Source organism: Fukomys damarensis, unplaced genomic scaffold (genome assembly GCF_012274545.1).
Source record: "Fukomys damarensis isolate Sample0158 unplaced genomic scaffold, DMR_v1.0_HiC HiC_scaffold_37, whole genome shotgun sequence".
In the NCBI taxonomy this organism is placed as follows: Eukaryota; Metazoa; Chordata; class Mammalia; order Rodentia; family Bathyergidae; genus Fukomys; species Fukomys damarensis.
The window spans coordinates 46,247,233-46,269,341 of NW_022900949.1; the positions used below are offsets into that span (position 1 = coordinate 46,247,233).

The 22,109-nt window shown below is 35.1% G+C and overlaps 2 protein-coding genes across 4 annotated transcripts in view; one reads left to right on the plus strand and one right to left on the minus strand.

Moving 5' to 3' along the window:
* The window catches only part of Uba5 (ubiquitin like modifier activating enzyme 5), a 28,356-nt gene extending 17,387 nt beyond the window's left edge, over positions 1-10,969 (plus strand). For 2 of the 3 annotated variants that reach the window (XM_010625461.3, XM_010625462.3), the window contains 4 exons: positions 2,075-2,210; positions 8,834-8,909; positions 9,029-9,135; positions 10,560-10,969. In XM_010625461.3, the coding sequence (XP_010623763.1) occupies positions 2,075-2,210; positions 8,834-8,909; positions 9,029-9,135; positions 10,560-10,643 (403 nt within the window). In that variant the 3' untranslated portion in view covers positions 10,644-10,969. Of the gene's footprint in view, positions 1-2,074; positions 2,211-8,833; positions 8,910-9,028; positions 9,136-10,557 lie in introns of all 3 variants that reach the window. The other variant, XM_010625460.2, reaches the window with a different exon arrangement.
* A 4,863-nt stretch (positions 10,970-15,832) lies between these two features.
* The window catches only part of Nphp3 (nephrocystin 3), a 35,306-nt gene continuing 29,029 nt past the window's right edge, over positions 15,833-22,109 (minus strand). The window contains exons 25-29 of the mRNA XM_010625600.1: positions 20,803-20,930; positions 19,622-19,862; positions 18,306-18,431; positions 17,337-17,452; positions 15,833-16,911 (exon numbers count right to left, since the gene is read on the minus strand). Of these exons, the coding sequence (XP_010623902.1) occupies positions 16,731-16,911; positions 17,337-17,452; positions 18,306-18,431; positions 19,622-19,862; positions 20,803-20,930 (792 nt within the window). The 3' untranslated portion in view covers positions 15,833-16,730. The remainder of the gene's footprint in view (positions 16,912-17,336; positions 17,453-18,305; positions 18,432-19,621; positions 19,863-20,802; positions 20,931-22,109) is intronic.

The following is a 22,109-nucleotide window of genomic DNA, read 5'->3' on the forward strand; positions in this document are numbered from 1 at the left end:
TTATTTCACTTAAGAGTATATCCTCAATATGTATCCATTTTCCTAGGAATGACTCTTAATTTCTCATTCTTTATGGCTGAGTAGTATTCCATTTTATAGAAAAACCATTTCTTCTTTATCCAGTTTCCAACAGATGGGCAAATGGGCTGTTTCCAAGTTTTAGCTATTACAAACTGTGCTGCTATAAACATTGGTGCACATATATCACTGTGGTATGATTCTTTTAATTCTTTTGGAAAGATACCCAGCAGAGGGATGGCTGGGTCAAATGGAACCTCTAATCCTAGTTCTGTGAGGTATCTCCATATTGATTTCCACAGTGGTAGCACCAGTCTGCATTCCCACTAACAATGGAGAAAGGTTCCTTTCTCCCCACAACTTCGCCAACATTTGTTATTGTGTGATTTCTTGATAGCAGCCATTCTTTGTGGGGTGAGGTGGAATCTCAGTGTTGTTTTCATCTGCATCTCTCGAATGACCAGTGCTGTGGAACATTTTTTCATATATTTACTTGATGCTTTTACTTCTTTGTCTGAGAAATGTTTGTTCATTTCAGATGCCCAGTTTTGAATCGGGTCTTTATATTTGGGGGGGGCTGGTTTTTTTGAGTTCTTTATATATTCTAGTTCTTTTGAATTTTGGTTTTGAGTTCTTTATATAATAGTCCTTTGTCTGAGGACCAGCTGGTAAAATTTTTTTCCTAATTGTAGGTTGTCTCTTAGTTCTGTTGATGGTTTCTTTTGCAGTGCAGAAGCTTTTTAATAAGATGAGATCCCAGTTGTTGATTCTTTGTTCTAGTTCCCATGCTAAAATCTTTTCCTATGCCATCGTCTTCCACAGTTCTGCCTAACTTACCTTCCAGCAAGTTTAATGTTTCTGTTTTAATATTTAGATCTTTAATCCACTTGGATTTTAGTTTAGTGCATGGTATTCTGTTTGCTAGTATATTATTAAGGATTTCTACATCTATATTCATTAAGGAGATTGGCCTGTAATTCTCTTTTTTAGTTGGGTCTTTCCCTGGTTTGGGAATCAAAGTAATACTTGCTTCCAGGAATGAATTTGGAAGTATTGCTTCTGTTTCAATTTCAGTGAAAAGTTTAAAGAGTAGTGGCAATAGTTTTTCTCTAAATGTCTTATAAAATTTAGCAGTGAATACATCAGGACCTGGGCTTTTGTTTGTTGGTAAACATTTAATTACATTTTCATTTTCACTGATTGTAATTGGGTAATAACACTTGATATTATCAAGCTCTTTAGGCTTTGTCAATCTGATTAACAAAAATTAATTTCTATTTATTTATTTATGTTTATTTATTTATTTATTTTTTGGTACTGGGGATCAAACTCGGGACCTTGCATTTGTGAGGCAGGCTTCCATTTATTTATAAAAAGAGTTGGACACATATTTTTCTGTGAATTATATTTTAAAATATTCTTTGTTCTTTTGTTTTTCTAAATTGTATATTAAAAGCATGCATTTGTATGTACTTTCCCTTTTGTTACTTGTGTTTTATACATGATTTTTACTCTATACAGAAGCTTTTAAAGGGAATCATATTTGAGAGGGAAGGGGACACAAAGGAGATTATGGGATGCTGGAAATGCTCAATATTTTGAACTAGGAATACTTAGTGGAAGACAAAAATTTTTTGCTCTATACATTCAAGGTTGTATACTTTATATTATTTTTATAATAAATTAAAAATATCAAGTAGATGTAATATAATAGTTAAGAGACTTTAAAAAACATGCTCCTCACATTTTAATATTTCTAAAATCAGTGTGCTTCCTAAAAACTTTTAATATGTCATACTTTAATTGCCAGAATTTTATCTTTAGTAGGAGTTTAAAACATGGTGCATTTTACAATTAATAAAATATATTAATCTTTTCTTTCCTTCCTTCACTTAACAAATATGAAAGTGTGTGAGCCAGGCTCAGGTCTGTTTTCTGGGTTAAATGTTACAAAAATTATTACCTACTCTCAAATCAGTTTTTAAAAGTTCACTTATTTCTAGTAATTTTACAGTTTTATTTCTTTACATATGTCTACCATGATTTGTTTTTCTAGGTTCCTGTTAAATTTTGGAACTGTTAGTTTTTACCTTGGATACAATGCAATGCAGGACTTTTTTCCAACTATGTCCATGAAGCCAAATCCCCAGTGTGATGACAGAAACTGCAGGAAGCAGCAAGAAGAATATAAGGTATATGTCAGTCTGTCACATTGTCTGACAGTTATTTACCTTTTTGTGATGCTTTTTCCTTTGCTCTTGCCACATGCTGCCTTTTTGAAAAATTAGTAAATGTTTTAGTACATAAATGAGTACACCGATTGTGAAGAGTTGGTACATGTACATAACGTGTAGTTTTTTATGTCCTTTTATCCTCCCTTCCCTCCCAGCTGCATTTCTCTTTGCCTACCCTCCTTTTCCCCTTCCTCCATCTCTTTACCTATTATCTTTTATTTTGTTCTTTCTTTATATTTTGAGTTTCTCATATAAGAGAAACCATGTGATATTTGTTTGTGTGTTCAATTTGTTTCTCTTAACTTTAGTCTCAAGGTGCATCTATTTGCCTTCAAATGACTCAAGTTTATCCCTCTTTATGGCAGAGTAATACTCTGTTGTGTATAAGGACTACATTATCTTTGTATTTTTGATCAACATGTAGGCTGCTTCCAGGATTTAGCTGTTGCCATTTGTCCTGCGATAAACATGGATAATATGATGTCTTCAACTCTTGGGAAGAAACGTCGTATGGAAGTAGCTGGGTTGAATGGAATTTTTTGTTGTAGTTTTTTGAAGAATCTACATTCTGATTTCCATAATAGTTGTACGAGTCTGCTTTCCCAACAATGAAGGTTTCCTTCCTCCCAACCACCATCACTATCTCACCAGCAGTTGTTACCCGATTTCTTGATGATGGCCATTCTTTTTGGACTAAGATGGAGTCTTTGTATAATTTTAATTTGTATTTCTCTAATGACCAGTGATGTCAAATATTTTTTCATGTATTGTCCATTTTTATTTTTTCTGCTTTTTTTTCTCTCTGTATTTCTTCTTCTGAGGAGTATGTTCATTTTAGTTTCTCATATTTTGATTGAGTCTTTTATTTTGAGAGGGTCTAATTTTTTTCAGTTCTTTATGTATCTAGATATTAGACTTCTGTTCAAGGAATAGCTGGTAAAAATTTTTTTTCCATTGAATAGATTTTTCCACTTTACTGGTTGCTTCTTTTGTATGCAGAAGAACCTTTTTAAATTGATACCATCCCATTTGTTAATTCTTGGTGTTATCTCTTTTGCAGTGGATGTTCTGTTTAGAAAGTCCTTGCCTATGCCTGTCTCTTTAACAATTTTACCTATTTTATCTTCCAGCTGATTGTTTCTGTTTTGGTATTTAGCTGTTTGATCCATTTTGATTTTCGTTTAGTACATGGTGAGGGATGTGGGTCTACATTCAGTCTTTCTACATGTGGATAGCCCATTTTCCAAGCATCATTATTTCAAGAGCCTGTCTTTCCTCTACTGTTAAACTATTGGTGTCTGTGTCAAAGATAAGGTGGCTGAATGTATTTGAAGTTGTTTCTGCATACTGCATTCTGTTCTATTTATCCACGTCTGTTTGTTTTGCCAGTACCATGCTATTTTTTTGCTGTAGTTTTATAGTATAACTTCAGGTCTGGATTGTGATTCCTCCTACCTTGCCCTTGTTACCCAGAATTGCTTTTGCTATTTTAGGTCTCTTCTGGTGCCATATGATATCTAGGATGATTTTCTGTAGTTCTGAGAGGAATGCTATTTGTATTTTGATTAGGATTGCATTAAATCTGTATATCAGTTTTGGAAGTATGGCCATTTTTACTATATTGGTTCTGCCTATCCAGAAACAGGAGATATTTTTCCATTTTCTGATGTCCTCTTTGGTCTCCTTTTTCAGAGTACTATAGTTTTCATTGTAGAAATTTTCACTTGGTTAAGTTAATTTTTTTTCTTCCATTACGTTTATTGGTACATTTTAGGTATGTAAAATGTAACTGTACATCATTGGTATCTTGTACCTTTACATGATAATCTTGGTTCTTATTTTTTTCCCCATACCCCTGCCCTCCCCTTACCCTCTCTACCCTTCCCTATTTACAAAGACTTTGTTTCCATTTTTTCCTTTTCTCATATTTTTTCTTTTCCCTTTTTTCCTTTCCCCTACCCTTCCCACTTCCCTACTCCTTTAGACCTTTTCTTCCTTTTCCACCTTATCAATTACACATTTTGAACCTTATTTACACTTTTAGTTTTTTACACCCGAGAAACTATTTGGTATTTACACAAGTTTGTCCTGTGTATTTCACTTCAGAGTATAGCCTCAATGTGCATCCATTCAGCTATAAATATTTCTAGTTCTCATTCTTTATGGCTGAGTAGTACTCCATTTTATTAAAAAAACCACATCTTTATCCAGTATCTAATTGATGGGAATTTGGGCTATTTCCAAGTTTTGGTTAGGTTAAGTATTTCATTTTTCTTGATGCTGTTGTGAAAGTTATGTTTTCTTAATTTCTTTGTCAGTGAGTTTATTATTGCTGTATAGGAACATTACTGATTTTTGAGTGCTGACTTTATATACTGCTATTCTACTGAATTTGGTTAATCCTAGGAATCTTTTCGTGAAGTTTTTGGGGTCTTCTAAGTAGCAGATCATATCATCTGTAAATAATGATAATTTGTAGTCTCCTTTTCATATACATACCCTTTTATTTCTTTCTCATTCCTGCTTGCTCTGGTGAATGTTTTGAGAACTATATTAAACAGTAGTGGTGATAGTGGGCATCTTGTCTTTATTCTTGATTTTAGAGGGAAAGCCCTAGCGTTTCTTTATTTAATATGATGTTGGCTATTGGTTTGTCATAAAAGGCTTTATCAGGTTGGAATAAAGTCCTTTTATATCTGTTTCCTTCAGAGTTTTTTATTATGAAAGGATAGTGGATTTTATGAAAGGCCTTTTCTGGATCAATTTAGATGACCATGTGATTATTGCCCTTGCCTCTGTTTATGGAATGTATTACATTTATTGATTTATGTATGTTGAGCCATGCCTACATCCCTAGAAGAATCCTACTTGGTCATGATGTGATATTTTTTATGATTGGTTGCATCCTGTTTGACAGTACTGTATCTTGTTGAGAATTTTTGTGTCATTGTTCACTAAAGAGATGAGCCTGTAATTTTCTTTTTTGGTTGGATCTTTTTCTGGTTTTTGAATCAAGGTAATGCTAGCTTCCAAGAATGACTTTGAGAATACTCCTTCCCTTTTGATTTCATTAAAGTGCTTGAAGAGTATTGGTGTTAGATCTTCCCCACAGCTCTTGCAAAATTCAGATGTGAATCTATTAGGGACTGGGCTTTTCTTAGTTGATAGGGTTTTTTTTATTATTGTTACTTCTTCAGTCTCATTGCCTAATGCTGGATAGTTCAGGGTTTTCATGTCTACTTAGTTCAGCTTTGGTAGTTCCTGTATATCTAGAAATCTATCAGTTTTGTCTGAATTTTCCATTTTATTAAAGTACAGGCTCTTAAAATACTTCTAATCTTTTGGATTTTGGCAGAGTTTGTCATAATTTTGCCTTTTTAAATTTCTTTTTGTTGGGGGGGTAAGGTTGACTAGGGATTTATCTTGTTTATTCTTTCAAAGAATAAACTCTTCTTCAACTCTGATTTATTAGTTCTTTGGATTATTTTCTAGTCTCAGTTTCACTCTATTTCATTAATTTCTGTTCTGATCTTTATAATTCCCTTTTGTAAACTAGCTGGGTTTAGATTATTCTTGTTTTTCTAGGATCTTGAAGTATATAATTGGGTTATTTGGGCTTGCTGTTTTTCTGATGTTGGCATTCACAGGCATAAATTTCCCTCCTAGGATTGCTATGATTGTATGTCATAAGTTCCAGTATATTGTACTGACATTATAATTTGATTCTAGGAACTAATTTCTTCCTTAATTTCTTTTTTGACTCATTGATTACTCAAGAGCTAATTGTTGTAATTGTTTAATGACTATGTGTTTGCATAATTTCTGTGGTTTGGCATTGATTTCTAGTTTGATTGCACTATGATTTGATAATATGCATGATATAATTTCAGTTTTTTGCAATTATGTAAGTATGCTTTATGGACTAGCATGTGATCAATTTTTGAGAAAATCATATATGTTGCTGAGAAGAATGTGTATTCTGTGGTTGGGTGGAACACTTCAAGTCCATTTGTTTGATGGTTTAGTTCAACTCTTATTATTCTTTGTTGATTTTTTGTCTAGTTGATCTATTTGTGACAGTGGATTGAGGGCCCTCATCATAGTGATTGTCTTGGTATTTATCTGATCTTTTAAGTCCAGTAGTGTTTGTTTTATGAAGGTTGGTGCACTAGTGTTTGGTGTATATATTTAGAGTTGTTATCTCTTTCTGTTGAATTGTTCCTTTAACCAATGAGTGACCTTTGCCTTTTCTAATCAATTTAACTTGAAATCCACTTTGTCTGCCCATACTTCTGCTTTTGTCCAGGCTCCTGTTGCATGGAATATTGTTTTCCATCCTTTAATTTTTAATCTATGTAGTTCTTTTTGGATTATATGTGTTTCTTATACAGTAACCTTGAATATGAGAATAATTCATTCCACTTGTAACCCAAAACAGTTGTAGGTCAAAGCAGTGAGGGAGGGAGAAGGAGAACCAGTTGTGATCTGTGTCTTTTGATTAGGGAATTGACACCATTCACACTGAGAGTTAGTTATTACTGAAAAGTTTTTACTTATTCCTGTCATTGTATTATTTTCCTGTTGCTTATTTCTTCCCTGCCCCCTTCTGCCTAACTGCTCACTCTGCCTGGTATATTCATTCTACTAGATTTTTTTGGTATTATTGGCTTGTTTCATCTAGGATGTCCTTGAGAATATTTTGAGGTAGTTGTTTGGTGGGCATGGAGTTTTTGGGGTGCTCTTTGCCATGGAAGTACCTTATTTCTCCATCAATTTTGAAAGATAACTTTTCACAATTTATTTTTTATTTATTTCATTATTTTTTGTTTGTTTTTTTGAGACAGGGTCTCACTATGTAGTTGAGACTGACCTGGTACTCACTATGTAGCTAAGGCTGGTCTCGAACTCACGGCAACCCTCCAGCCTCAGCTTTCCAAGTGCTGGGATTACAGACGTGGGCCACCACGCCAAGATCAGCTTTTCACAATTTAAAAGTCTGGATTGGAAGTTGTTATACCTTTTCAGGACTTGAAACGCTTCACTCTGTGTTTTCCTGGCCTTTAAGGCTTCTGTTGCAAAGTCTACAGTTTAAGTCTAATGGGTTACATTTATAAGTTATTTGTTTTCTCTATCAGCTTTTAAGATTCTATCTTTTGTTAGACTTACGGTATTTTCATTATGATGTATTGTGGAGAGGTTCTCTAGGCTATTTGGGCTCTATATGCCTCTGATCATGGTTGTTTGGGTTCTATATGCCTCACTCATCTGTTTCTTTTCCAATATTTGGAAAGTTTTCTGCTATTATTTCTGTAAACAGGTTTCTTACGCCTTTTGTGCCATGTTGTGATACTCATTTATTCCAGTTAATCTAGACCAGTGTTTGTATCATCTAACAGGTATTGAATTCAATTTTCATGTTTTATTTTTAAGGTATCTCTGAATAACTGGTTTTTGAAAGCATCCCTCATTCTGATATTCTGTCCTCACATTGCTCACTTTTGCTATGCATACTTTCAGTATAATTTTTAATCTCCAGGATTTCCATTTGGAACCTTTTTTCATGGACTGTAGTTCATTGCTAATCTGGTCGTTCATGTTTTGTAAAATTTTGTTTTCCTCAGCTAGCATTTTATTAATGTGTACTCTTCCTTGTAGTATTTGCAGTTTTGGAGTTGAGCAAGTCTGATTTCAATTGGCCTTTTAACCTTTCAGCCTGTGGGTTTATGAGTTGTGCCCCCCCACCATTCCAGAGGCCCCTCAAATGTGGCAACTGTCCATGCCAAAATAGGTCCTTGCTCATGTTGATGGATAGGGAAGGCAATCAGACCTCAGATCTGTGCTGGATGTAGGCAGCAGGGCCAGGGTTCAAGTACTTAATGCCACCAAGCACTTTCAGACCCAGCTATTTTTGAGCACAACCCAAGCTGGGCCTGGCTTCTCATCACTCTGGGTGGGGTCTTTGTCCTTCCTGGCCCAAGTTTAAATTTCTCTTTCTAGCCTGCTGCCTGTCTACAGCTGTCCCCATGGCTCTCTCTCACCCTCACCAAGTCACTGTGGTAGGATAATATTAGGAGCCCTGAAGTGAAGATGATTTTTAGTTGTTCTGAGTTTGAGATTTAAGTAATCAACCCCTTCTCCAGTGGAACCTGAAAAAGCACTCTGGTGATATAGTGGGTGTTTGAGCTTGAATCTCTCTCCAGCTGTTTCCTGCTGTGTGGAAAGAGTCCCCTTGGAAAATACCCCATGCTGTTTTTGTAGTTTATAAACTATGGGCTCTGCTGCTCTTTCTCCCTGGATTTCCCAGCCCTGGGCACTTACCTTGCTTCTGGGGAGCCTGATTCCCCTCCTCAAAAACCTTGAGAACCAGGAAGAGAGTCCCATGAGGGATCATATTACATCGGACAATAAATTTTTTAAAAAAGAAACATTTGAAATACAAATGAATTCAGGATTTGTTATTCTTTTGACTTATTCATATTAAAAATGAAAATTGTTGCTTTTGGTAAGTTACAAATTCTCTGAATTAATACTTCAGAGAAATAAGAAAGTGAAAATACTTTGATACTGTTTGATTTCCACAGAAAAAGGTGGTGTCACTGCCGAAACAGGAGGCTGTTCAAGAGGAGGACAAGATAATACATGAGGATAATGAATGGGGTAGGAATTCTCTTCTAAATTGTAGTAGTTGCATTAAAAAATCTTTTGTGGTAGGAAATGTAAGATTTTGCAAATTTTGAATAATTATTGCTTATGAAGTTTCAAATTTAATTCTACAGGTATTGAGCTGGTATCTGAGGTTTCAGAAGAAGAACTGAAAAATTCTTCAGGTCCAGTTCCTGAATTACCGGAAGGAATTAGAGTGGCATATACAATTCCAAAAAAGGTATTTCTAAAATGTAATTACTCATAAGTAAATATCAGGTAGAGAAAATGTATATTTATCTTCTCATTCTATTTTGTAATGCCAGGGCAGTGTTTTCTGTTTCAGATACCGTACACTGTACATTAAGATATGAGAGGTATTCAGTGTTCATACGGGGTACATACAGCTCATTTTAAATTCTTTGAAAACACAGAAGTAAAATGCTTTTGTTTACTCATTAATGGATCAATAGTTCTTGGTTAAATAAAAATACTGTTTTTGTGTATAGTTTTGTCTACAACACCATTTTAGTAAACAATCTGCAGGGCCTTCTAGAGAGAGACATACAAATGGAAAACAGGTATATTAAAAAAATGTTCAACATTTCTTATCAGGGAAATGCAAATCAAAATCAAGTGCAGTATCATCTCACTTCAGTTAGAATGGCTGTCATGAAAAAGACAAAAGATTAAAGATTATCAAGTCCTGGTAAGGATGTGCAAGAAAGGAAACTCTACATTCTACTGGTGGAAACGTAAATTAGTACAGCTATTATGCAAATAGTATTGAAGTTTCTCACATAATTACCATATATATGGCTCTGAAGTCCCACTACAGGGTATATATTCCAAGGAAGTGAAATCAGTATGCTGAAGAGACATCTGCATTCCCAGGTTTAGTACAGCACTATTCACAATAGCCAAGAAAGGGAATCCATCTAACTTGTCTTTTGGTTAAGTTGGATAAATAATATGTGGCATATATACACCATGGAATAGTATTTAGCCATAAAAGGATGAAATCCTATCATTTGTAACAACACAGATGGAAATGAAGGTTATCATGTTAAGTGAAACCAGCCAGGCACACAAAGTACCTCGCTCAAAGTACCTTACTTGTTTGTAGAATCTACAAGACTTGATGGTTACCAGAACTGGGGAGAGTAAGTGGAAGAAGGAACAGGGAAAGGTTGGTCAACAGCTACTAAGTTAGAGATGGATAGGAGAAATGAGTTTGGGTTGGGTGTTCTATTTCACAGTAGGGTGACTATAGGTAATACTAATGTACTGTGTGCTCTACTACAAAAAGCTAAAAGATTTTTGAACGTTTTCACCAAAGAAATGATAACTGTTCAGGAAACAGATGTGCCCACTCTGATGTGAAAATTATACAATGTGTATATATATCAAAGTGTCACAAAGTACCCTGTATGTAGTTTTATGGAATTAAAAACCCTTCAGCAGAGATGTCAAGAATATTACACTCACTGCCTGATAAATCAAATGCTGGTGGGAAAATCAAGGACTTTGGGTCTCCTAAAAACTACAAGGCATATTTACTAGATAATTTGCTTTATATATTTATTGAGAATGGTTAAAGTTTACTGATTTATAAGCATAATTTTATATGCTGTTTTTCATTGTGTTTCACTCATATGTTGACAGCAAGAAGATTCTGTATCTCAAGTTACAGTGGAAGATTCTGGTGAAAGCTTAGAAGACCTCATGGCCAAGATGAAGAATATGTAGATAATGGACTGGCATATATTTTATTTTATTGTGTTCAATCCCATTACTAAACTTTTAAAAGTTCAAAACTAATACAATTTAGGGCAACATTACTTGATGTATACCATTTGATTGAATTGTTATACTGTTCTTTATGAAAATACTGTGGGTGTTGTTCATTCTGCCTGTCCTACAACTATACTCTCCTAAAACACATGACCTCAAGACTTGAAGGCAGTTACAAATCTTAATGAAAACATAGCCATTGAAGCCCAGGTGGTGGCACATGCCTATTTTCCTAGCCAGCCAGCAGGCTGAGGCAGGAGTTTAGAAGTTCTAATTCAGGCTGGGCAACCTAGTGACTTAGACCCTGTCTCAAAATTTTTAAAAATTAAATTAAAATTAAAAGCGTGGGGATGTAGTCAGAGTTAAATGCCCAGTACCACAGTAAATCAATGAATGAATGGCCTTTGGTGGGGGGCAAATCTGATCCTCTATTCATTTTCTTTCCAGTAATCTCATGCTTTGTTGCCTGAGGACATGGAAGATAAAGTAGTACAAAAAATAGGGAGAGAGACAAGAAGTACAAGTACTGATTAGAGCTAGCAAGCATTTACTCATTGCTTGGAATTGCTCCTTATAAACAAACTGCCTACTACTAATTTGACCAACAATGACTAATATAGTTACATATAAAATAAAAACACCCCCTCAAATTCAAGTGAAATACACGCTGAAATGTCACTGCAGAAATCTGTTACGGGCATAAAATAAAAGGCAAATAAAAGGAAGCTGTCTTCATGGGGAGACAGATGAAGGTAATTTCAGGAGTAGTACAAATTATGTTTTATTCTGCTTTCCTAGGAAAAGAATCACTGCATTTGCAACATATATATCTGGAGTCACTATTTTATTGGAGAACAAGGAAAAAGTGTAGACAATGATCATCTAGATTTTGCCTATCATAAAAGCTACTCCTGAATACTTCACTTAAATTTTATTGGAAAGACACTGAGATACTGGCACAGTTTGTCCTGGATAGTGGATTTAAAAGATTTTAAATTGCTCTGTAATAACTGATATGTACTTACTCTGTGAAAAAGTCATTTCTTGATTGTGACCACTAAACTATAAACTGATAGAAACAGATTTCCTCTGTAGTTGCATACAAATGATGAAGGCTTGCAGAGCATTGGTTGAAGTAAACTCCCAATGGGTTTGGAGACCAGTAAATAACATGCAAGTATAACATTACCAGTAGACTGTTCTATGCTAATCTATTTTAATGATTTTGATTTTGATTTTGACAATATGTCTAAATTATATCTATAAATGAAAAATGTAAAAAAAATTACATTCCCCATCTGTAAACATTCTAAAAACTTATTTTAGAAATATGTTCAGTGTATTACTTTTGAGATTCTAGGATTATGTCATATTTGTTTACAGTGAAACTAGGAAATGGGAGAATATTTCTAGCCTTTAAATCCCTATCCTCCCTTCAACCCTCTTCCCCTCATTTACGAAAGCTTTGTTTCCACCCCCTCCAACCCATTTGAACATTTTCTTCCTATTTCACAATACCTATTATACATTTTGGTCCTCAATTTGCACTTCATTTTCTCACACCAGAAAATGTGATATTTATATGTGCGTCCAATTTATTTCGCTTAAAGGGTATGGTCTCAAGGTGTATCCATTTACCTAGAAATGTCTCCAGCTTATCTTTGTAGCTGAGTAGTACTCCATTGTATCAAAAGCAAAAAAAAAAAAAAAAAAAAAAAAAAAAAAAAAAAAACACAAAACACATCTTTATCCATTCATCAGTTGATGAGCATTTGGGCTGTTTCCAAGAGTTAGCTGTTACAAACTGCCACTCTAAACATGGGTATACATACATTGCTGTGGTATGATGCCTTTAATTCTTTTGAGAAGATACCAAGAAGGGGAATAGCTGGGTTAGATGGGACCTCTAATCCTAGTCTTTTGAGGTATCTCCACACTGATTCCCACAATGGTTACACTAGTCTACACTCGCACCAACAGTGAAGTGTTTCTTTTTCCCACAACCCCAATAACATTTGTTATTGGTTGATTTCTTAATAACAGCCATTCCTTCTGAAGATGGAATCTTAGCATTGTTTTAATTTGCATCTCTCAAATGACCAGTGATGTTGAACATTTTTTCATATATTTATTTGCCATTTCTACTACTTCATCTGAGAAGTGTGTATTCATTTTAGATGCCCATTTTTGGACTGGGTCTTTAAATTTGGGGGGAGGTCTCTTTTTTTTTTAGCTCTTTATATATTCTATGTAGTAATCTGAGGATTTTTTTCCCACACTGCAGGTTTTCTCTTCACTCTGTTGGTGGTTTCTCTTGCTGTGCAAAAGCTTTTTAATAAGAGGAGATCCCAGTTGTTGATTCTTTGTGATAGCTCCTGTGCAGTTGGGGTTTTGTTCATAAAATCTTTGCCTACACCAATGTCAACAGTTGTACATAGCCTATCTTCCAGTAGATTTAGTGTTTCTGTTTTAATGTTTAGATCTCTGATCCATTTTGATTTTAGTTTAGTGCATGGCAAAAGATACGGGTCTAGTTTTAATCTTCAGCAAGTGAAAACCCAGTTTTCCCAGCATAATTTATTAGAGGCTGTATCTTTCTTCCAGTGAAGGTGTTTGACCCTTTGTCAAAGATAAGGTGGCTGAGTATATCTGGAGTTGTTTATGCATCTTCTAATCTGTTCCTTGAGTCTGTTTTTTTGCTAGTACCATGCTGTTTTTGTGTTTTGTTTTTTAATCACAGCATAATTTCAAGGCAGGGATTGTGATGCCCCCACCTTATTTTCATTGCCTAGAATTGCCTGTTATTCTAGGTCTCTTCTAGTTCCAAATTAATTTTAGGATTGTTTTCTCTAATTCTGTGATATATGCTGTTGGAATTTTGATTGGGACTGCATTATATCTGTATAACAATTTTGGAAGTATGGCCATTTTTCACTTGGTTCTTCCTACCCAAGAACAAGGGATATCTATTTTCTGATATCCTCTTTGATCTTTTTTATTTTCAGAGTACTATAGTTTTTCAATACAGGCGTTTTTTACTTCCTTTGTTAGATTGATTCCTAGGTATTTTGGTTTTTTTGGATGTTATTGTGAAAGGTGTGGTTTCCCCAATTTGCCTTATTAAGTCTGTTACCATTTTTTTAAATATGATGTATTTAACCAGGCACAAAGTCACATGCCTGTAATCTCAGCAACTCAGGAAGTTGCAGCAGGAGAATCACAAGTTTGAGGCCAGCCTAGACATTGTTACACATCCCTGTCTTAAAAATAAGCTTAGGGATATAGCTCAGGGTTATAGCACTTGCCTAGCCTGCCATAGGCCCTGAGTTTACATATGTATATATATATAATTGAATTATAGAATATCATTTTCTAGTTACTAGAAATGTATTGAATTTTGAAAATGAATGCAAGCCAGGTATAGTGGCACATGCCTGCAATCACAGTACTCAGGAGGCTGAGGCAGGAGGATTGCTGTTGAGTTGATAATTCTCCTTTGGAAACTGATGCCTTAATTTGATAAAGTTTTATTTACAATTAAGTTTTCTGGTTTAATCCAGTACAAAGACCCGTCAATCTGCGAGACATTTTATTTCCTCTAAACTGGCATTGCATCCCTGCTTGTATCTTACATACACTGCATCCAATTTTACATAATTTAATCTCACTTTCTAACATGTTTCATTTAAAACCAGGATTATTTTACCAGACAGAAATCTGGAAACAGGTATTGTCACAACCCTGAGTGTTCTGTTGACTGTCTTCATATCAGAAAAACTTGTATAAGTACTCAGCTGATTATGAGACACTGATCAATGAATTGTGCATTGCTAAATAAACCTGTGGAGTTTGGCCAAATTTATAAATACTATTGATTCTACTAGGAAAGATGAAAAAGCAGACCCTATACTGCCTTAGCACAGAGACTCTAAACAATAAATCATTCCATTTTAATTCCCTTATTATTGAGAAGTTAACTTATGGCTCTGCTAAAATTTTCTATGTAGAAAAATTTTTTATAGATCTCTTCTCATAAAAGTACTCCCTGAATACCCATAGTCACACTGACCAACATGAAAATGTGCTATTTGCGAATATTAAGCAAGGGTTTACTTCCCCCAAATCATTTTTCTTTTTCATATTTTCCTTTCTGTAAGGTATTGAAGATTAACTGTAACCAGTAAAATCAATTCAATTTGATTTTCCACAAGTTAACATTTTGTCTTGAAGATGGACGTTAATGAACACAGTATACCTATTTGAGAACCGTGACTGTATGTACACACCTGGAGATACCTGTTACAGCTACTTTTTATCTTTATTAGCAGGCATTCTCATGAAAATACATGTTGGTAGTTCAGCCTCCCAGACTGCTGGGATTACAAAAATGCCCCACCACGCCAGGCCAAGTATATATTAGTCTTAAACTCTTTTCCAGGTTCTTTCAGAGTACTAGTCTCAGATTATTTCCTAAAGCAGGTTTTTAATGGTAGTAAATGTAATATAATACTTACAATACATTAAATTATACCACCAAATAATCAGATTTTAATCTAACAGCTTTAATCTCAAAGCAGTGTCTGGTATATTTGTGAACTCAGTTATCTGTACCTGCATAGCTATCAAATCCAGAGAGATATGTTCTGGTCTTATTTTGTCTTTCTCCCCATCTTAATCTACCCCAAAAGGGCAAAGAAGGATGATCATTTTATAAGATCTTACTTGCTTTTAAATTACCACCACAGTGCCTTAGAGTTTTACCAATGCTCCTCAAACATATGTGCAGATGAATCCAGTTAAATGCAGATCCTGCTCAGCAGTTCTCAGAGCATGAATATTTAAGGCGATCCCAAATGGAGACACTGGTTTCATGGACAAATTGTGAGAGCAGGGCCTCAGAGGACAGGAATCAGCATCCTACTGTGGCATGGAAGTTTCTCACTTTGAGCAAACTACTCAGTGTTGACAGCATTCCAAGTCTTTTTTTAAAAAAAGTTCAATGTATTTCTTTAATTATGCAAAATGTCACCCTCATGTAAAAAGAACCCGAAATTGCACTTTTATTTCAAAACAGAAAAATATACTTTAACAGTTCATATTAGAATCTTACAAAAATTAATGAAAAATTTACTGTCTATAAATATATAAATGGTATAAAAACAATATCCAAATGCAACAATATTTATAAAAACTATAAAAATACCTAACTTTCAGTATAAAAATGGTAGACTAATTTGAATTTGAGGTAAATGAAGAGAGTTTTAAGAAAGCAGATAATGTCCCATCTTTGTGTGTGTGCATGCATGTCCGCTAAAGATCTAACCCAGAACCTGTGGACACCAGACAAGCATTTTGCCAAGCTACACAGCCAACCCCAACCATGTACATTTTTGGGAAAGGTGGAAGAATGCTGAAGAGCTTGCTGTATTACTGCCCATAAGACGTTAGACATTATGCAGGTATCATAATGGTAATAAATAAGAGACAATGAAGAGAGCACAGGTAACAAGGACCTGGGCCCAATCTGCTGAGGAAAAAGTAGCATAAAAAGAGTAAGAAAATAATGTAGCAATCAGAAATTCTTGTGGCTAGTTTGTTTCACTGCTGACAATTCAAACCTTTCATGAGCATTATCCATTTAATTCTTCTAACTTTCCTTTGAGACGGAAAACTAGGCCAGACCACTGATGAGAAAAAAACAAGGAATGAACTTGCCAACGCTGAAGTTACACTTGAGAGAAAAGAACCAGGGAGCTCCTGCTCTCGACTGCTATGCCAGCTCAGACAAACCAGATTCGCACACTCCTCATGATCCGTTTATGTCATTTTAGAGTGCAAATGTGTCTATACCCACTGACTGTACAAGTGACACAATCACAACTCAAAGTTCAACTCGGTTCAATGCAACTTCACACAAGTGCCAGTTATGGAACACTCAGTAAAAATAAATTTTTTAAAAAATATTTTAAGTTTTTAATTCTAATGCTCCAAACGTTTAATTACTTTATCCTAAGGTACATTTGTGAAGAACTGTTGCTGCTGTTACCTTTGTCCTTGAGGAAGGAAAACATTAGGAGAATGAGTCGTTTTTAGGCTAGTAGTGTCTCCACTTGATGAATGTCTCGAAAGAGCTTTCCCACCCAAGAGTGATGCTTCTGCTTCTTTTATTTCCATTGCCCTTTTGTACAGTTCAGCAGCTTTTTCAAAATCCCCTTCTTCATAGCTTTGAGAGGAAAACATGAGAAATTTTAAGCTCTTAATTTTAAATGACTTTATGGGACACAGAAAAACAAGCTGTGAATAGTTGCTCCTTTTCCCACTATATTCACTCAGGCAGATCCATGAACAAGAGACCTGAAGGCTCTCCTTTCTGTCTGCACTGTGGAACACTTCTATGTCTCATATGTACACCATTAAGACCATGTTGTAATGGATGCAGTGAAGCTGTTAACGAAGTTATTATCTGCACCCTGAGATAAACACAAAGAAACAAGCAAAACGCAACATAGCTCTTGAAGCAGACCAGCAAAAAGCCACCTTTCTCCCTTCCAAGAAGAGATATTCAGCAAAAAAATATTTTGTACTTCTCTGTAATGAATCACTGCTACTCTAAGTGTTGGGTTGTATGAAGAAAGTGAGAATTCTTACCTAAGCACAGCTAAATTTTTTAATGTTTCTCCAACTCGAGGATGCATCTGACCCAGGCTATCTTCATAAATCTTTAATGCTCTTTCATACAATGGCAAGGCTTCAATGTGCTTTTTCTTATGAAAAAAAAGTAAAAGTGTCCCCTTAAACAAACTGGGTTTCTAAATTACTCAGTGCATTCTACTTAAGATGATCTATTTTCATAAACACTTTATTTTTTTCCCCCTCATTGAGTTTATTGGTACTTTTTAAGTATACAGTACAGATTCATCATTGGGATCTTGTACCTCTACATGACAGGTCTTGGTTCTCATTTTTTCCCTATAACCCTGCCCTCCCTTCAGCTCCTCCCCCTCCCCTATTTCCAAAGACTTTGTTTCCATTTTTTCCTTTTCTTATATTTGTTTTTTCCTTATTTCCTTTCCTCTACCCTTCCCACTTTTGTAAACACTTTAAAAATATTACTATTCTCTTGTAGAGGAGGGGAATAGGATAATTTACAAACAATCATAATGGGAGAAGTAGTATAACAGAAAGTCAAAATCTTAAGTTTTAGATCTGACTAATATTCATTTTGCCTTAAGCCAACATTAAGCACAAACCGCTTATTTTTTTAAATTAAATTAAATTGTTTTTATTGGTACTGAGAATTGAGCTCAGGGCCTCATACCTGCCAGGCAGGTGAACCCATTTCTTTATTACCTGATGGGTACCACAGGTAGATGCTACACATTAGATATTCTGTAGGTAGATGAAGGATACTCCAGAATTTAAAAAACTAAGCCTATGTTCTGAACTAAACAGAAACACCAACTGAAGTTATAAATCTAATGTCAATAATTTCTCAAGTATTAGAAAAGGAAGCATTAAATAATAACCTTAAAATTTCTTTATTTTTACTGTGCTACTAATTCATGTTTTATACCTTAAAACCATTCATTTATGAAGAGCTGAAATGTGGAAACTTACCATTTGGCTATAAAGAACTGCTAAGTTCACCAAGGCAGTAGCTACACTAGGATGCTTTGGGCCAAAGGATTTCTGCCGAATTTCAACAGCCAATTCATACAAAGGTACAGCTTTGTCAAGTTTCCCCTAAAAAACAAAAGTGCAAGCTAACAGAAATTAACACTATCAAACAGAGCTTCTCTCATACACAAAATTTTGTATTAAAAAGTAGTTTTGAGAGAAAAAGTCTAGAAACATTTTCTTCCAGTTCAATGGTTTAACTGAGAATCTAATAGAATCTGTAAGCAAAGCTATACCAAGTATACAAACATTCCTCTGATAATGTGGAAGGCCCTTTAGGCTCCCTCATCATTAAATATTTCTTCAGAAGGGTAAATATGTTAAAGGAGATGTGCTGCAGAACTCTTAATTTACAGATGATTTGTTATGTTTATGGTAGCAAAGGTAGTAATGGGGAGAAAAATAAAGGTAGCAAAGTGGAACTTAGAATTTCTGAAAGGTAACAAGTTTAATTCAGAATGGTGATGAATAGATGTGCATTTAAAATGTATCTTCACAAAACCAAATCAATATCCTTAATTTCATTCAGTCTGAGATAATATTATCACACTCCTTGTGGGGACTTGGTATCTGTACATAACACATAATTCTTTTCTTACCTTTGCCTTCACCTCCCTTTCTTCTACTTCCATCTCCTGATCCCCTTCCCTCTTTTGAAAGATCTACCTGCCTACTTCCCATTATCTTTTATCTTGTTCTTTCTTTATATTTTGGGTTTCTTATATAAGAGTAACCATGTGAATGACTCAAATGTATGGCAAAGTAGTATGCCACTGCATGAAAATACCACATTTTATTCATTTGTCTATGGACACAGAGGCTGTTTCCAAGATTTAGCTATTATGAATTGTGGTGCCATAAACATGGGTATGCGCCTGGGATTTAGCTCAGAGGTTCGGTGGCCTGCCTTAGAAGCGCAAGGACCTGAGTTCAATCCCCAGTACCAAAAAAAAAAAAAAAAAAAATGGGTTGCATGTTGCATAGAAGGAAATAGCTGGGCTGAATGAAATTTCTAGTTTTAGTTTGTTTATGGAATCTCTATATTGATTTCCATAGTGGCTCTACTTGTTTATATTCCCTCCAAGAGCGTAAAAGGGCTCCATAATATTTGTAAATGTTCTCAGCTACTTGTTTAAAAACAATCGTCATGATTGTTTAAAAGATCATAGCCTATCTGTCAGAAAGCTAATTTGCTGACAGTAACTCAGGGTTAACTGACACAGTATAAGCATGCAAGGCTGAGAAGGGTTACTTACCATTTTCTTATACAAGATCGCAAGATGCTTCACTGTATAAGCTAACGAAGGGTGATCCGGAGCTAAGGCTCTTCTCCGAATGTCCAAAGCTCTCTCATAGAGTTCCTCTGCTTTATCGTACTGCTTCTTTTCATGGTACAGAGCAGCCAGATTATTCAGAGACTGGGCACAGTCAGGGTGATCGGGTCCTAGAACGCGCTCCCTCATCTCTAGAGAACGCTTTAAAAACTGGTCAGCTGTTCTGTGAACAAAACCCCAAAATGGCTTAAACAGTGTATTCTCTAGCGCAGATCAGAGTCCTGAGCCCTAAAACAGAGACCTGAATGTTTTTTCTTTTAAACACGATGGTTGTATATATTTATTTATTTTTATATCAGGGATCAAATTCAGGACCTCTCCCTTGCAAGGCAGGTGGCAGAACCACTGAGCTAAATCCCCAGCCCCTCTGAATGTTTTTATTCTAAGATTCATCCAGAGCGGCCTGATTTCACTCACCCTCTTTTCCCGCCCCTAGCTTCCCATGGTGTCTGGATGACTGTTCTGCCTTCACCCACTTTCCCTAACAGCAAGCCACAGATATCTTACACAACAACATTTTTATACTTGTCAGATTCCTTTACAGTGATTACACCTAAGCTAAGAAAAAAAAAGATTCTGGCATTTATTATTTCACTTTAGAGTTTGCACTGTTAATGAATCTTCTGTGAAACGGGCTAAATATTTGTTGTATTTTTCTCACAGCCTAAATTGTAAATTTGTTAGATGTTTCTGGAATCTAAAGAGGTGTAAAAAAACACTTCTTTTTTACAAAGTATAAAGTCATTTTGAATCCTTTATATTCAAATAAAATTAAAACATAAAACTAGCAGCTATCTACATTCTTTTATTTGTTCTCCATTAGTTTGAAGTTTCTTCTGTGAGATCTCACTATCTCTATATTAATTTACTTTTCACAAATATAAAAAACATACTAGGGAAGCTGTAGAATACCTTTTTAGTTCATAGGCAACATGAAAAGGAATCATTAGAGAAAATATATCTTTAAATATGGACATGTTCATAACCTGATATCACACATGAAATGAGGTATAATATTATCTAGCTTCGGACCTGATATGGGACAGTTTTATATTGAAGACACAAATGGAAACTTGTTTCATGATGAACACCTTGGTACTCACTCTAGGTTATTCTGAAGATAGTAGAGAACACCCAGTTCATTGAGGGTCCGGGCATTATCAGGTGTGTCCTTACCCAACGTAAGCTCTTCTAACTGCAGGGCCCGTCTGCGTAAAAGGGCAAATCCGTACTGGAACAAGCACAAGTGTCAACATAGTCACTGAGTGCCAGCCTTGTCTGAAACCATTTGCTGGAGTTCTAAAGAATCTTTATTCCTTTCATCTAGAGGACAATTATTTTAAACAGTACACTGAGTTCATGGCACTAGATTCTCAAATTCATTGAAAACTAGTCTGTGAAAATGATTATGAGACATTTTAGCAAAGTGTATGTGGTGTGATCAAGAAATATGGTGAATGTTTAAGTTTTTTTTTTTAAACTTATTAAATAAGAGATACACTGTTATTATACCCCATCAAAATGCTTTTGCTTCTAACACACTTTTCCCATTGTTTGGCTACTTTCTGAAGCAGTTCTGCAATTCCTCTTTCACGAGTGTCTTTAGTTTCACTGTCATGGCTGCCTTCATAGCCTGAATTGATTCAAAATGTTACCTTTGCCAGACTAAGCAAATAAGGTAGACAGGGGCGCACTGTAATGTTTTTATGAGCCAGCCTTTCCATTAGGTGGCACTGGCAGCAGTGTTTCTGACCACATTCTGTAAAGGCACCACAAAAGAGGACTTCAGGACTGCTTCAGAAAGGGGCAAGGATAAGTTATGTTTGAAATGAGGGAGAATATTTTGAGGGGGACTAATGGCAACTTCTCTTTTCCTGAAATAAATTTTATTTAAATGCATTTTATTAAAATTACATACTGTAATTATTTTATCAACCCTGGTATCTCAAAATGCTTCAAAAAATTAGGAAACAATTAACATGCAGATAATTACTAACAGCATGGATAAACACATAACTAATAGGCTCTTAAAATGCACACAACATCTTAAACAAGTGGGCTCTATTTAAATATGATCCAAAACTTAGAAAGTGTATGTTTGCACGTGTGTGTGCTCAAAAGGAAGAATGCCTTCACATCTTAATCTAATATAAAATGTTAATTAAAATTTTTATTGCCTTTTCTGATCCTTTACAAAAAAGAATCAAAGTAGCTTTAAATTTCAACTTTCAAAGCCTGACTTGCTTTTGTTTGTTTTTTGGTACCAGGAATTGATCCTTGTGCTTGAGAGGCATGCGGTAGAACCACTGAGCTAAATCCCTGGCCCAAGTCTAACTTTCAAATGAATTTCATCAACCTACTTTTCAAAAGTGTACTAAGTTGTACTTTTAGTAATATTAATATTTAAATG